A 12,684-nucleotide genomic window follows, 5' to 3' on the forward strand; every position below is an offset into this window, starting at 1 on the left:
GTTGGATATGATTCACTTATAGATTGGATGGGGGTGTGAGAACAAATGAGCAGTCAAGGATGACTCCAGGGATTTTGGCCTGAGAACAGAAAGGATGGAGCTCCCTTCCTCAAAGATTGGGAAGGCTGCTGGAGGAGTGTGTGTGGGTCCTTGCATCCAGCTTACTCACACGGAGTGAATCCGGTGGTGTGCTGGTGAATGTTTAACAGTGGGCTTTGAAGAGTGAGAGGGACTCCCTGATTTGTAGCTTTTGCTCATTTCTGTGGTCTAAATGATTCCCACCATGGGTGAAATCAAGCCACTGACATGATGTCACAGAACACGAGCTGGGAAGTGACGCAGCAGCCTCTTGTGAAGTGGCCGTGTCTGTGTCAGGACACACCTGCATTGCTGTTAATGGTTTATTCTAGTGCTTTATACTTGCCTTCCCTTCCCTTTTCAACAACACATGCCTTTAAAACAGAGTCTACCTATTTTTACATTCCAAATGCCCCCGGTAAAGTGCCTTCTACATAAGCATTAAGTAAATGCTGGAGATATGTATGGATATGCATTGATATTAGTCATATCATGTACAATTACTTGATATGCCAAGTATTACTATTTGACTTTAATGAAATTTTGCTTAATTTTCCATTGATATCAGTTCCTAAGTTTTTAGGATTTCAAATCATGTCATTTCTTTTCAAGGTTATAAAGCAGTTGAGCAAAATACTTTCATGTTGGTTAACTGTAGTTAAGTCCTTAGTAGAGAAAGGAAAGAAAGAAATTTGAAAATTTTTTTCAGGGAGGAAGACATTACCACCCTCAGTTTTATTGAGATATACTTGACATACAACAATGTAAGTTTAAGGTGAACTTGATACGTATATTGCAAAATCATTACCACAGTAAGTTTAGTTAATATCCATCACCTAATGCAGCTACAATTTTTTTCCCCTGGTAATGAGAACTTTCAGGATTTACTCTCTAAGCAGCTTTTAAATATACCATAGTGATTATGGTCACCATTCTTTGCAGTCCACCCCCAGTGCTTATTTATCTATTTTTTTTTAAATTATTTATTTTTTTATCTTAATTTTGGCAGCGTGTGAGGACTACTCTCCCCTGCAGTACCCAGGCTTCTCATTGCGGGTTCTCCTCGTTGCAGAGCCCAGGCTCCCGGGTGCATGGGCTTCAGTAGCTGCAGTTCCCCTGCTCCAGAGCACAGGCTCAGCAGTGTGGCTCACGGGCTTCGTTGCTACAGGGCATGTGGGATCTTCCTGGACCAGGGATCAAACCTGTGTCCCCTGCACTGGGGCGGGTTCCCATCCATTGTACCACCAGAGACGTCCTTTATTTATCTGATAACTGCAAGTTTGCACCTTCTGTACCTCCTTCACCCAGCTCTTACCCATCTTCACCCAATTCCCCACTCCCCAATCCCTACCTCTTGTAGCCACAAACCCCACCCCTTTTTCTATGGATCTTGATTTTTCAGCTGCCATATACAAGTGAAACCATATAGTATTTGTCTCTCTCTGAAGCTCGACAGTTTGATTCCACTGTTTCAGTATAATATTTGGGGTTTCTTATCTATTTTCTCCTCTTCTTTCCCCTCTTCCTTCCTCCCCTTCTCCTCAGAATTTGTTAGTTTATCATAAAAAAAAAAAAATCCTACTGCGAGGGAGTAAGTGCAACCTAAAGTTTCCCTTTAGTATTAACTTCTTGAATCCATATCAAACATATATTTAGTCAGCTGTTGCTACTTCGGTTTATCTGTCTTTAGAGTGACCTCTGATTTGCATTTCAATAATGATCACAATTTTTCCCTTTCTAAGAAAGAGCAAGTGAGAGCAGAGGTGTGAAATAATATATTAATATATTCATTGATTTCTCCTTTCAGTGAATGGATCAGAATCACTAAGCCAAGGGAGGTTTGGAATAGATCTTAATTTCATTTAACCTTTATAAACTTTTTCTTAACATGAGTTAGAAAAGAAATACATTTTTTGTCTAACTATATAATAAATCTGCTGTTAGGTATGTTTTCAAATGTATCTAACATATGAATCTCTTTTAAACTCAAGTGAAAATGATTTCCTTGCTGTGATAAAATTGGTGTGCATTTAAATGTAAGAGGAAACATTTGTTAGGCACTATTAAAAATCAAAGTATTTGCTACAAAAAGTGGCATACTATGGGTCCCTTTTATCTTTTTATAAATGTTGTTATACTCTACTGAAAACTGATGATTAATGTACATTTAATTCAAGTGAAAATGATCTCTTTGCTACAGTAAATTTTTTTCCTTTTGTTTTTAGGAACTAGACATCTTGAAATTAAAGGTAAATATACTTTTATCATAGAAAATTTATATGATAGAATTGAAAAGAAGAATAAGGGGTCCTAGCTTGAAATGGTATTTTTTTTTTTCAAGTAAAAGTGATGCCTTGCTGTGGTAAATTTTTTGGGTTTTTTTTTCATGTCCTTGACTTGTAGCTCAAAGTAAAAATTTTATTAAAGTCTTGGGATTTTGCAGAATTGAAACAAAACACAAGCACTGCTTTTATGTTATATTGTTATATTTGAAGGTAATCATTAACCTAGAATGATATATATGACCAGTTGCACCGTTTGCTTAGACACAGAGGCCTTATCCCGCAGTGGGGTAAACTTTCCTTCCCACACTCCCTACTCACAGCCTGCCAAGAACCTTCTCTGCACATTGCACCTCTGCCAAATAGCCTTCTCTTCCTTTCCTTTCTCCTCAAAACCAAGGCAACTGCTGAAGAAACTGTCACCAGAGGAAAGATAACATCTTTTCACCTTAGGTATTTTCTTATTTACTTTTGTAACAGACATGCCCAAATCTTCCAGCTCTTTAGAGTCATCCTTTTCTTCATTATTCATCGAAAATGACTGCCAGAAGCTTTTGATCCTCCTCAGGATTTCTCAGGATTCCTGAGTGACATTTATATACTCAAGATCATCCTTGTTCTAAATGGCTAACTTCAACTGTTGCTTTGTATTCCCTCCATCTTGTCATTTTGCCCTCCAAGGCTGCTGCTGTCGCTTTTGTTTCATTTTGGTATTTGTTTGTTCATTTCCTCTGCTTAATTCCTTTCCCCCTTCCCTCCCTCTTGCCCTTCCTTCCTTTCTAGACTTCAGGTGCAAAGTGATGAGTTAGTCACACTCATGACCAGCACACGGTCATCTCTGGTTCAGGCAAGGTCCCTCTCTTGCTTCATTGATTCTCCATTCCTCCTGTACCTTAGACTCTCTCATTCCGCATAGCAACCACTGTAATGTGATTTAACTTGAGTGTCTTTTTGTTTGTATATCCAGGGTTGGTTGTTATCTTATGAGGGTACATTTGTAATTCACACAGTGCGGTGTTGTGTATCCTCTATTTCCTTTCCATCTTTTCACAAAGCATTACATTTTCAAGACCTGTCCATGTTGTGATGTTTCTGTCGAATCTGTTGCTTCTAACTGCCACACAATAAGACACGATGTGGTGTTCATCTTCCACAAGTTACTCTACCTGCTCAGTACTGAACTCTCAGCCCACACTCATGTGCAACGATGAATATCTTCTCCTTAAGGATGTGTGGGGGATTTCTCTGAGGCATCGAGCTGGGTCAGAAATTGTTAGAGGCATTTGACAAACTAGTGCCTGCACGTTCTGTGGCTGAGCTGCTCACCTCCACCAGTACCCCCCAAGGGGCACCTCCGCACCACTAACATTTAGTACCATCCAGCTTTCTAATTTTGCTGGTCTCATACTCTCAAGTGATAGGGCGTTCTTTATTCATTTGAACTTTTGTCATAACCAATGATTCTGGGTTTCTTTTCACATGCATACTAGCCCTTTGAGTTTCCTCTTCCTTTTCGTCTATCCTTTTGCCAATTCCCATCTTTTGCCTCATTTCACATTGGAGCCGCAGTCTTCTTTCTTCTAGCATTCTAGATATTAGTCCATTTTCCATTTTAGACATGCAAATACCTTCTTCCATTCTGTCACCCACCTATTAACTTTGGCCATAGTGAGCCTTGTTGAGTAGAAGTCTTTAATCTTTAAATTTTTAAATCTTTATTTAATCAAAGTCATTGATTGTTTTTCTTATGATCTGTGCTTTGGAGCTTTCTGCTCGTCTTGTAATATCCAGTATATCTCAGCTATACTGGACTTTCCCCATCGCCCTTTGTTGAGCATTTAATTATGAAGTCTTCTCTTTGGTTTATGTTACTGCTTTTGTGAAAGCTCTGAGCAGAAAATAACCTAGGGGTGTAGTGTAACAGATACATGTAAGTCTTCCCCTCCCCAAAATTTGGGAAATGCAGTAATAATACACAGCACTGCTGCAGCAAAGTAACATTGTCTCTCTGGGCTGCAACCTCATCCAAAACAGAGCAATCTATTGTGGAATTCACCTTTGGATGCTCAGGTCAAAGAAATCATGATTCTGTTCACAACTGAAATGTTTTAGGACAGCAGAGTGAAGATGGAATCATCCTGTATAACTTCAAGCCGAAGTCTAAGAAAGAAAAAGAGCGAATCTGTTCTTGTTTTTTTTTAACTTCTGTCTTCTGCATCCCAGATGACTAATAATAACCCTGTTGAATATGGAAACTGATGAAATATTGCATGACCCCTTATTATATACAAAATGTGAAGACCCTTTTTAATGTCAGCTCAGGACTCTTTTGGTCAGTGTCTTGAGCCTTCACAATTACCTACCTACAGAAAGGAAATAAGATGATTTTGTGTTGTCCTTTTTAAAGGTAGGACAAAATTTAGGCGGAAAATTATTATCAAACTTTAAATGATTTTAATGATTTAATTTTTACCATAAACATAAACATTAGAACTTCTGTTTGATTATAGAAGAAGCAGAAATGTTGACTGCTGATATGGATGCAGGTAAGTTAACATTATTCATTTTTACTAGTGCTTCACTGGTCAAATTTGCATTTTAATGTCATGTGCATGTATGTTAGTATATATGCATATATGCAATATAATTGATTTAAGTACCAATTTCTTTTGATTTCAATTTAAATACAAAAAACCATTACTACTTTTCTTATCATTTTTAAGAAAAACAAGCTTAAATACTTCTTGAGAACTACTTTTAAAATGGGTTAATATACATGACTTATTTTGAAATGAAAAAAATAGTCTAGTTCAACATACAGTTTTTCTATTTGCTATGAGCTTTATCAGGTCAGTTTTGTCAAAGCCAACCAGATTTCATGTGTGACCCAGGACACACATTTTAAGTACAAAAATAATAGATTCTTTTGCAATATTTTAAACCATGGTAACAGGAAGTCTGTGAAGATGTGTTTTTTGACCAAGTTTACACTGAGAGCCAAATTTAAATAAAGTAGTAAGCTCCTGGGAAGACAGTAACTGATAGGAATTTTTGAGTCAAGCTGACATATAAAGTCCTGACTTAGTTATTTGTTAGCTGTGTGACCTTAGGTTAGTAACAAGCTCAAATACAACTGGGAGTGAAATATCTCCCTATTTTAGGAGGATTGAAAACTGAAGCTCATGTAAGACTCTCTTCTGATTGCCAGGCCCCAGAGTTCATCAGCAATTTTTTAAAAATCAGGCAATGAGTGGAAGATTTAGAACTCAAATCAGTCAGAGGGATTTCCAACAAAGGCCCTTTATTTTCTACTCAGGGTAATAAATTAATTTTCAGGTTCAATCCAAGCTGATTTGACAGTCCTCAATAGATGAGGGTCTCCCTTCTTAAAGGTACAAGCAAAAATTTAAAATTTATCATCACACTCTTCCCCTAACCCAGTTCTTAGGCTGGACAGGACTCCCCCAAAATCTTTTATCCACATTTGTTCACAACTTCTCTACCTCTTTCTTTTGTGCTCAAAGTAATTGACAGTGATATTAATTTTCAATTCTCATTTGGGACTAAGAAGCAAGTTTACAAAAATTTTCATGACATGATAAAACAGAGCATGATTATAAGAAGAGCATCTTATACTTTTACTTTCTTCCTTTGTCATTAATTCCCTTGCAAATTCATGTCTTAAGCCTGACTCTAGCATGCCTCCCAGTGACAAGTGTGCTATGTCTGAGTGCTCACCGAGGAAGGAAAGACCATCACAAGTTAAGCCGCTAAAAACACAGCCCCCTCCCAGCCTACTGATCCTGGATTGTCCAGGGGCTCCTGGCAGGTTACCTCTCAGTGTCAATACGATGATTAAGTGATACAAGCTATATACAAAGTATTTAGTATAGGATCTGACACACAGAAAGAATTCAACATTAACATCATTAATGTTAATATTAATATTACTGAAGAGTCCCACATAAACAGTCTCTAGAAAGTAAGAACTATGAAAGAGAGACTCGAGTTCTGCTTGTGAACCTCATCCAGAGGTGTCACCCCATCCTGAACTGTCACAGTAGTAATGTCTGGGCGTGTGGCTTCTCTTATCTGCCAGAGGCTGGTCAGTGAGTAACCCCTCAGGCAACCTCCTTCTGCCATGAGTCCACCTTTAGGTAGAACGTCAGAGTATCAAGCCAACTTTAAGCTTAATTTTTAATATTAAGCCAGAATTTTTAAGCAAGGTGAATAGCATCCAAAATAACTTACTAATGAAACTGGCCTGCTTCATATTTGTTGTGACTCTGCTGTTTTTGTGGCATAGATAATCAAGAAGTTTGCCCAGAAGTAATGGTTTCAAAAATCATAATGACACAATCTCTTCTTTTCTTAAAGAAAGAAAATTTGCAAAGTCACTTTTGCCTAAACTATCGTGTGGCGTTAAAAACAACATGCACATTCGAAGGAAGCGAGTCGTAGGAGGCAAGCCAGCAAAAATGGTAAACCCACACAAAAAGTTATAATGTCATTTCCCAGGAGCCACCCAAGTTGGTGGAAAAAAAAAAGTCGGGGGTAGGGATGGAAATTATTAGAGATTGAGAACCTTGCAATGGAAATCTTCAAGCCACCTGTCCGGCAGGATGGCCGAGACCACATGAATGTCTTTCCAGGGAGACTTCCCATGGCAGGTGGCAATCAAGGAAGGTGACAAAATCCACTGTGGAGGAATTTACATCGGTGGCTGCTGGATTCTGACTGCTGCACATTGTGTCAGGTAAAAAAAAAAACCTCTCCAGTAGATTCCTGATTTCTGAAACAATGAAATTAGGTAAAAAAGGTTGTGATAAAGTAAAATGATAAATAAAAACCTATGTAAGAAAAATCACTAAGTTCCACTCTATTGTCTGCTAAACACCCTCTCTGATGTTCACGATCGGGAGGCCAGAGGCCAGTTCCTCAGAACCCACTATGTTCCCCACAGACCAAGTTGTTGACCTCAGCTGGCAGGGCGGATCGAACCTGTAGGTACAAGCTGTTTCACTTGGCTCATTTGCGTGGGTCAAGGTCAGCCTGGAGGACAGAGTTCAGAATTCTGGCTTCAGTTCTGACCTTTAGAATGAATGAAACACCATTTATGGAGTACCTCTTACAGACCAGATACCATGCCCAGAGCTTTCATAGATGTTATTTTGTTTTAACATTCTTAACATTCTTGAGAGGCAAATATTATTCCTCTCCTTTTCTAGGTAGGCAGACTGAAACCAGAAGTCAGATAACTTGGCTAAAACAGCACAAGTCTGTAGCAGGGCTTGGTGTGTGCTAAGTTGCTTCAGTCCTGTCCAACTCTTTTCGACCCCATGACTGTAGCTACCTGACTGTAGCTCGCCAGGCTCCTCTGATCATGGGGTTCTCCAGGCAAGAATACTGGGGTGGGTTACCATTTCCTACCCTATGGGATCTTCCTGGCTCAGGGATCGAACCCCCGTGTCTAGTATCTCCTGCACTGGCGGGCAGGTTCTTCCCCACAGCACCACCTGGGAAGCCCAGTCTGTAGCAGAGCCAGGGTAAAACCAAGTTCAGCATATCTGACAGTGACTTAGAGGAAGGCCTGTTTAGAAAATCTGCAGGTGACCCAAATTTAGAGGGTCAAGAAATCTGTTGAATGGCACCCATAAAAATCCTCATGGATTGGAGCGAAGGACCAAATCTCATTTTTTCCTTCTGAATGACCCTTTTCTCTTGGCTTCTGGAACACAACACTCTTCTGGTTTTCTACCTGCCTCTCGGGTCACACCTTCTCTGCCTTCTTTGCAGCTTCCTCTTCCAGTGACTGAGCATTATGGCTCAAGTGAAATACTGAAGTTCCTCGATGTGTATCCTGGCTTCCTCTTCTCTTCTGACTTCTTTCTTTCTTTTTTTTTTTAATATCTTATTTATTTATTTATTTGGCTGCATTGGGCCTTGTAGTTGTAGTGTGTGAGCTCTTAGTTGTGGCACATGGGAACTAGTTCCCTGACCAGGGATTGAACCCAGGCCCCCTGTATTGGGAGCACAGAGCATTAACCACTAGACCACCAAGGAAGTCCCTGACTTCTTCTTTCTGAAGTTATCTGCACTTTAAAATACCGCAGTATGCTGACACAGTGGTATCTCCAGCCTAGACTTCTCCAACCCTGACCCTATAGTACACTATCTTGACTGTATCAGAAGTATTAGTACATCAAATTCAAAAGGTCTAAGACTGAGCTCCGAGACTTCCCTAGTGATCCAGTGGTTAAGACTCCATACTTCCAATGCCGGGGGACACCAGTTCAATCCTTGGTCGGGGAACTAAGATCCCACCTGCCCCACACTGCGGCCAAGAAATTAAATATAAAAAATAATAATAAGACTGAACTCATGATTTGCCCCTTCCCCCAAATATTGTCCTGACCTAATGTTCCCTTTCTCAGCAGATGGCAACACCATCCATCTAGCTACACAAGGCAGAAATCTAGAAATGATCGCATTTCATTCCCTCAATCCTACCACACAGCTCAGCTGTGTATCACTAGCTCCAGATGTCATTTAAAATTTTTTTAAAATTTTTAATTGGAGGATAATTGCTTTACAATGTCATGTTGGTTTCCACTGTACATCAACATGAGCCAGCCATAGGTACACATATGTCCCCTTCCTCTTGAGCTTCCCTCCCACCTCCCCCTCCACCCCACCCTTCTAGGTTGTCACAGAGCACCGGGATGAGTTCCCTGCGCGATACAGCAACTCCCCACTGGCTCTCCGTTTAACACATGCTAGTGTATGTATTTCAGTGCTAATCTCTCAGTTCGTCCCACCATCTCCTTCCCCTGTTGTGTCCATAAGTCTGTCTCTATGTCTGAGTCTCTATTTCTGCCCTGCAAACAAGTTCATCAGTACCATTTTTCTAGATTCCATATATATGTGTTAATATACAGTATCTGTTTTTCTCTTTCTGACTTACTTCACTCTGTATAACAGGCTGTAGGTTCATCAACCTCACTAGAACTGACTCAAATGTGTTTCTTTTTATGACTGAGTAATATTCTTTTGTTTTAATTTTATTTTATTAGTTGGAGGCTAATTACTTCACAACATTTCAGTGGGTTTTGTCATACATTGACATGAATCAGCCATAGGCTGAGTAATATTCCATTGTACATATGTACCACAGTTTCTTCCAGATGGTGTTTTTAATTGTCAGTTATTTAATTCTCCAAGTTTCTGTTTATCTCCACTATTACCATGCTCCCACCTCTCTCCTGGATTTTACCATCTGCTTCCTAATTGGCTTACCTACATTCGCTCGGCACATTAAACATTTATTAAGTAAATTGAATGGATGAACAGTTAACCTTTGAATGATATTTAGGACCTCTCATCCTGAAATATAACCAAAATTAATATGAAGTACAGCATTCTAAGAACACTGAGTGTAAATAAAAACATCCTAAACCCCTCATTAGCTCCTAGGACACCACGGTAAGGTGTTTCCCTGAGATAGTGGTGTAAGCTGTGCTGTGCTTAGCCATTCAGTCGTGTCCGACTCTTTGAGACCCCATGGACTGTGGCCCACCAGGCTCCTCTGTCCATAGAGATTCTCCAGGCAAGAATACTAGAGTGGCCATGCCCTCCTCCAGGGGCTCTTCACAACCCAGGGATCAAACCCTGGTCTCCTGTATTGCAGGCGAATTCTTTACTGTCTGAGCCGCCAGGGAACCCCAAGAATCCTGGAGTGTGTAGCCTATCCCTTCTCCAGCAAAGATCCTGACCCAGGAATCGAACCAGGATCTCCTGCATTGCAGGCAGATTCTTTACCAGTTGAGCTACCTGGGAAGCCCGAGAAAGTAATAGATGCCAAATTTGCTGGAAACCACAAGGTGAAAATTGGTAAGAAAATGGAGTGAGGCATGAGGACAGGCAATATTTAGCCCATTCACCATTTCGACCAAATTTTAAAACAGCTACTATGTTCCAGATACAATACTCAACACAAGTATCTCTCTGTAGACAAATAAGATCCAGTAAAGGTTCTTGAGCAAATAAATACAATGCAAAGTTAGGATGAAGTCAGTTTTAAAGGTTACAGTGGTGGTTCCCAGGTCTTCACCTTGGGAACCTCTGGGATCCTGAGCTCTGACTCCCCACTTCCTCAAGCACATTCCTGACTAGATGCTCTCTGCTTTCTGCTTAAATACCCTCAATTCCCACGCTCTTACATCAGAGGCAGCCAACTCATTCTACTGTTGGCATCTCTGGTAAGTAGTGAGACCTTATGTCCCTAATATTTAGCAGGTAGATGAAGTATTCCTTTCTACACTTATCCACTGACTTTAATTCTGTCCTAAGAAAATTTCATTGCAATGCTTCATGGCAGCAAGGATTAAAAAAAAACCTGGGAAAATGAAAAAGCTCCTTAAGAGGGGAGAACTTAAAGATGAAGCATCAGAAGTCCAATTTATACTTGCTTCCCCACCCCCCCAACTCAATATATTTCCCCCCCTTTCCTATTTGTTACAGAATCAGCAGAATTCATCGTTACCAATTATGGACATCATTTACAGACTGGTTAAAACCTGACACTGAGATAGTTGTTCAATTCGTGAATCAAATTATCATCCATGAGAATTACAATGGAACTACCTACCAAAATGACATAGCTTTGATTGAAATGAAAAAACGCCCAAATCAAAAAGAATGTGTGTTGAGTAAATCTGTCCCTGCCTGCGTCCCGTGGTCTCCATATCTATTTCAGCCTAACGATAAGTGCATCGTTTCTGGCTGGGGTCGAGAAAAAGGTATGTTTTACAGTTTGTTCATCAGAATGCAGGGGTTGAAAAATGAATAGGAAGAGAAACGCATAGGAGCTAATCTCCCAGTGTTCGGAGAGAAACAGTGCATCAAATCCAGAAAAGTGAGCATCCAGCCAGGGCCACCTCATGGGCAGAGGACCTGCGTGGTTGCCCAGCACCCCAAGCTCTGGGCACCAAAGGGCTTTGTGCTTGCTGTACTAACCTGCTGTCACCATCATGAAATTCTCAATCATTTTTGCAGGGGCCCCACCTCACATTTTTAATTTTTAAAATTAAATAATTTGGTTCTGCAAATTATGTAATTGATCCTGACCCAGAGTTTCGAGGATACCTATACTCTGCGATAGTGAAACATCCATTGAGGGGTAACCATTCATCAAGAGAAAAACAGAGTGACAGGGGGATATAGCCTGGACTTTTTGGATTGGTTGGAATGATATGAATGAAAGATAAAATGTTTTTCAAAGGTATTGTCACAGTATATGCTGAGTCAGTGACCGCACAGCCTTTCCCCTCCCTCTTCTGTCCTCCCCTGTTCTCCTGACTCACACCCCAACATCCCACAAAGAGAAAGATAACATAAAGAAGTTATCCTTTGTGCTTCTAAGATGACTTGAGGTGAACATTCACATGAATAAAAGATATACCTTGCTTAGGGACAAATCATTAGAAAGACCTAGTAAATTAGAGATAGATTAGAATTAATTTAGACAGTACTTGTCCCCTCATCTTGAAGTCAGCCTAGAAATTTAGCTTCCTTTTGATCCCTTAACTTTCTTTGTAAATAGCTTCACTGCCTTTGCCTAATAGACTCCTATTGCAACACACTCTTTATAATTGCCATATTGAAAAGTATAAAGTGAAAGTTGCTCAGTTGTGTTCAACTCTTTGCGACCCCATGGACTATACAGTCCACAGAATTCTCCAGGCCAGAATACTGGAGTGGGTAGCCTTTCCCTTCTCCAGGGGACCTTCCCAACCCAGGGATTGAACCCAAGTCTCCCACATTGCAGGCAGATTCTTTACCAGCTAAGCCATGAGAAAAGTATAAAATATGTATATAAATGAACCAGAATTTGTGGTATGTTTGAATACCCAAAACTTACAAAATGCTAAAATTTTATTAGTAATTAATTTATTCAGAGTATTATGTTCTTTTATTTGTTCTTTTTTAAAATACCAACATTTTATTTTATTTTGGCTGCACTGCAAGGCTTACCAAATCTTAATGTCCCGACCAGGGGCTGAATCTGGGCCCTCAGCAGTGAGAGTCCTAACGACTGGACCACAAGGGAATTCCCTGTTTTCTTTTTTAAAAACTTTTATTATGTACATTTATATGTGATCACAAAAGTAGAGATAAAAGTATAGTAAACCTGCTTTCACCATGCAGTTTTCAGTTACCAACATTCTCCCATTCTTATTTTAGCTTCCGGAATCAATCACAATCACAATAGGATAATTAGGAAAGTTTATTTATAAAGGAGTTAATAACAAAGTGGGTGGGAGGT

General features: G+C 39.9%; 1 protein-coding gene across 1 annotated transcript in view; it reads left to right on the plus strand.

Moving 5' to 3' along the window:
• CFI (complement factor I) overlaps positions 1-12,684 on the plus strand; it is a 46,810-nt gene that overhangs the window by 27,364 nt on the left and 6,762 nt on the right. The window contains exons 9-13 of the mRNA XM_065907290.1: positions 2,304-2,327; positions 4,871-4,906; positions 6,738-6,841; positions 7,013-7,116; positions 10,881-11,158. Of these exons, the coding sequence (XP_065763362.1) occupies positions 2,304-2,327; positions 4,871-4,906; positions 6,738-6,841; positions 7,013-7,116; positions 10,881-11,158 (546 nt within the window). The remainder of the gene's footprint in view (positions 1-2,303; positions 2,328-4,870; positions 4,907-6,737; positions 6,842-7,012; positions 7,117-10,880; positions 11,159-12,684) is intronic.

Source organism: Muntiacus reevesi, chromosome 16, assembly GCF_963930625.1.
Source record: "Muntiacus reevesi chromosome 16, mMunRee1.1, whole genome shotgun sequence".
Lineage (NCBI taxonomy): Eukaryota > Metazoa > Chordata > Mammalia > Artiodactyla > Cervidae > Muntiacus > Muntiacus reevesi.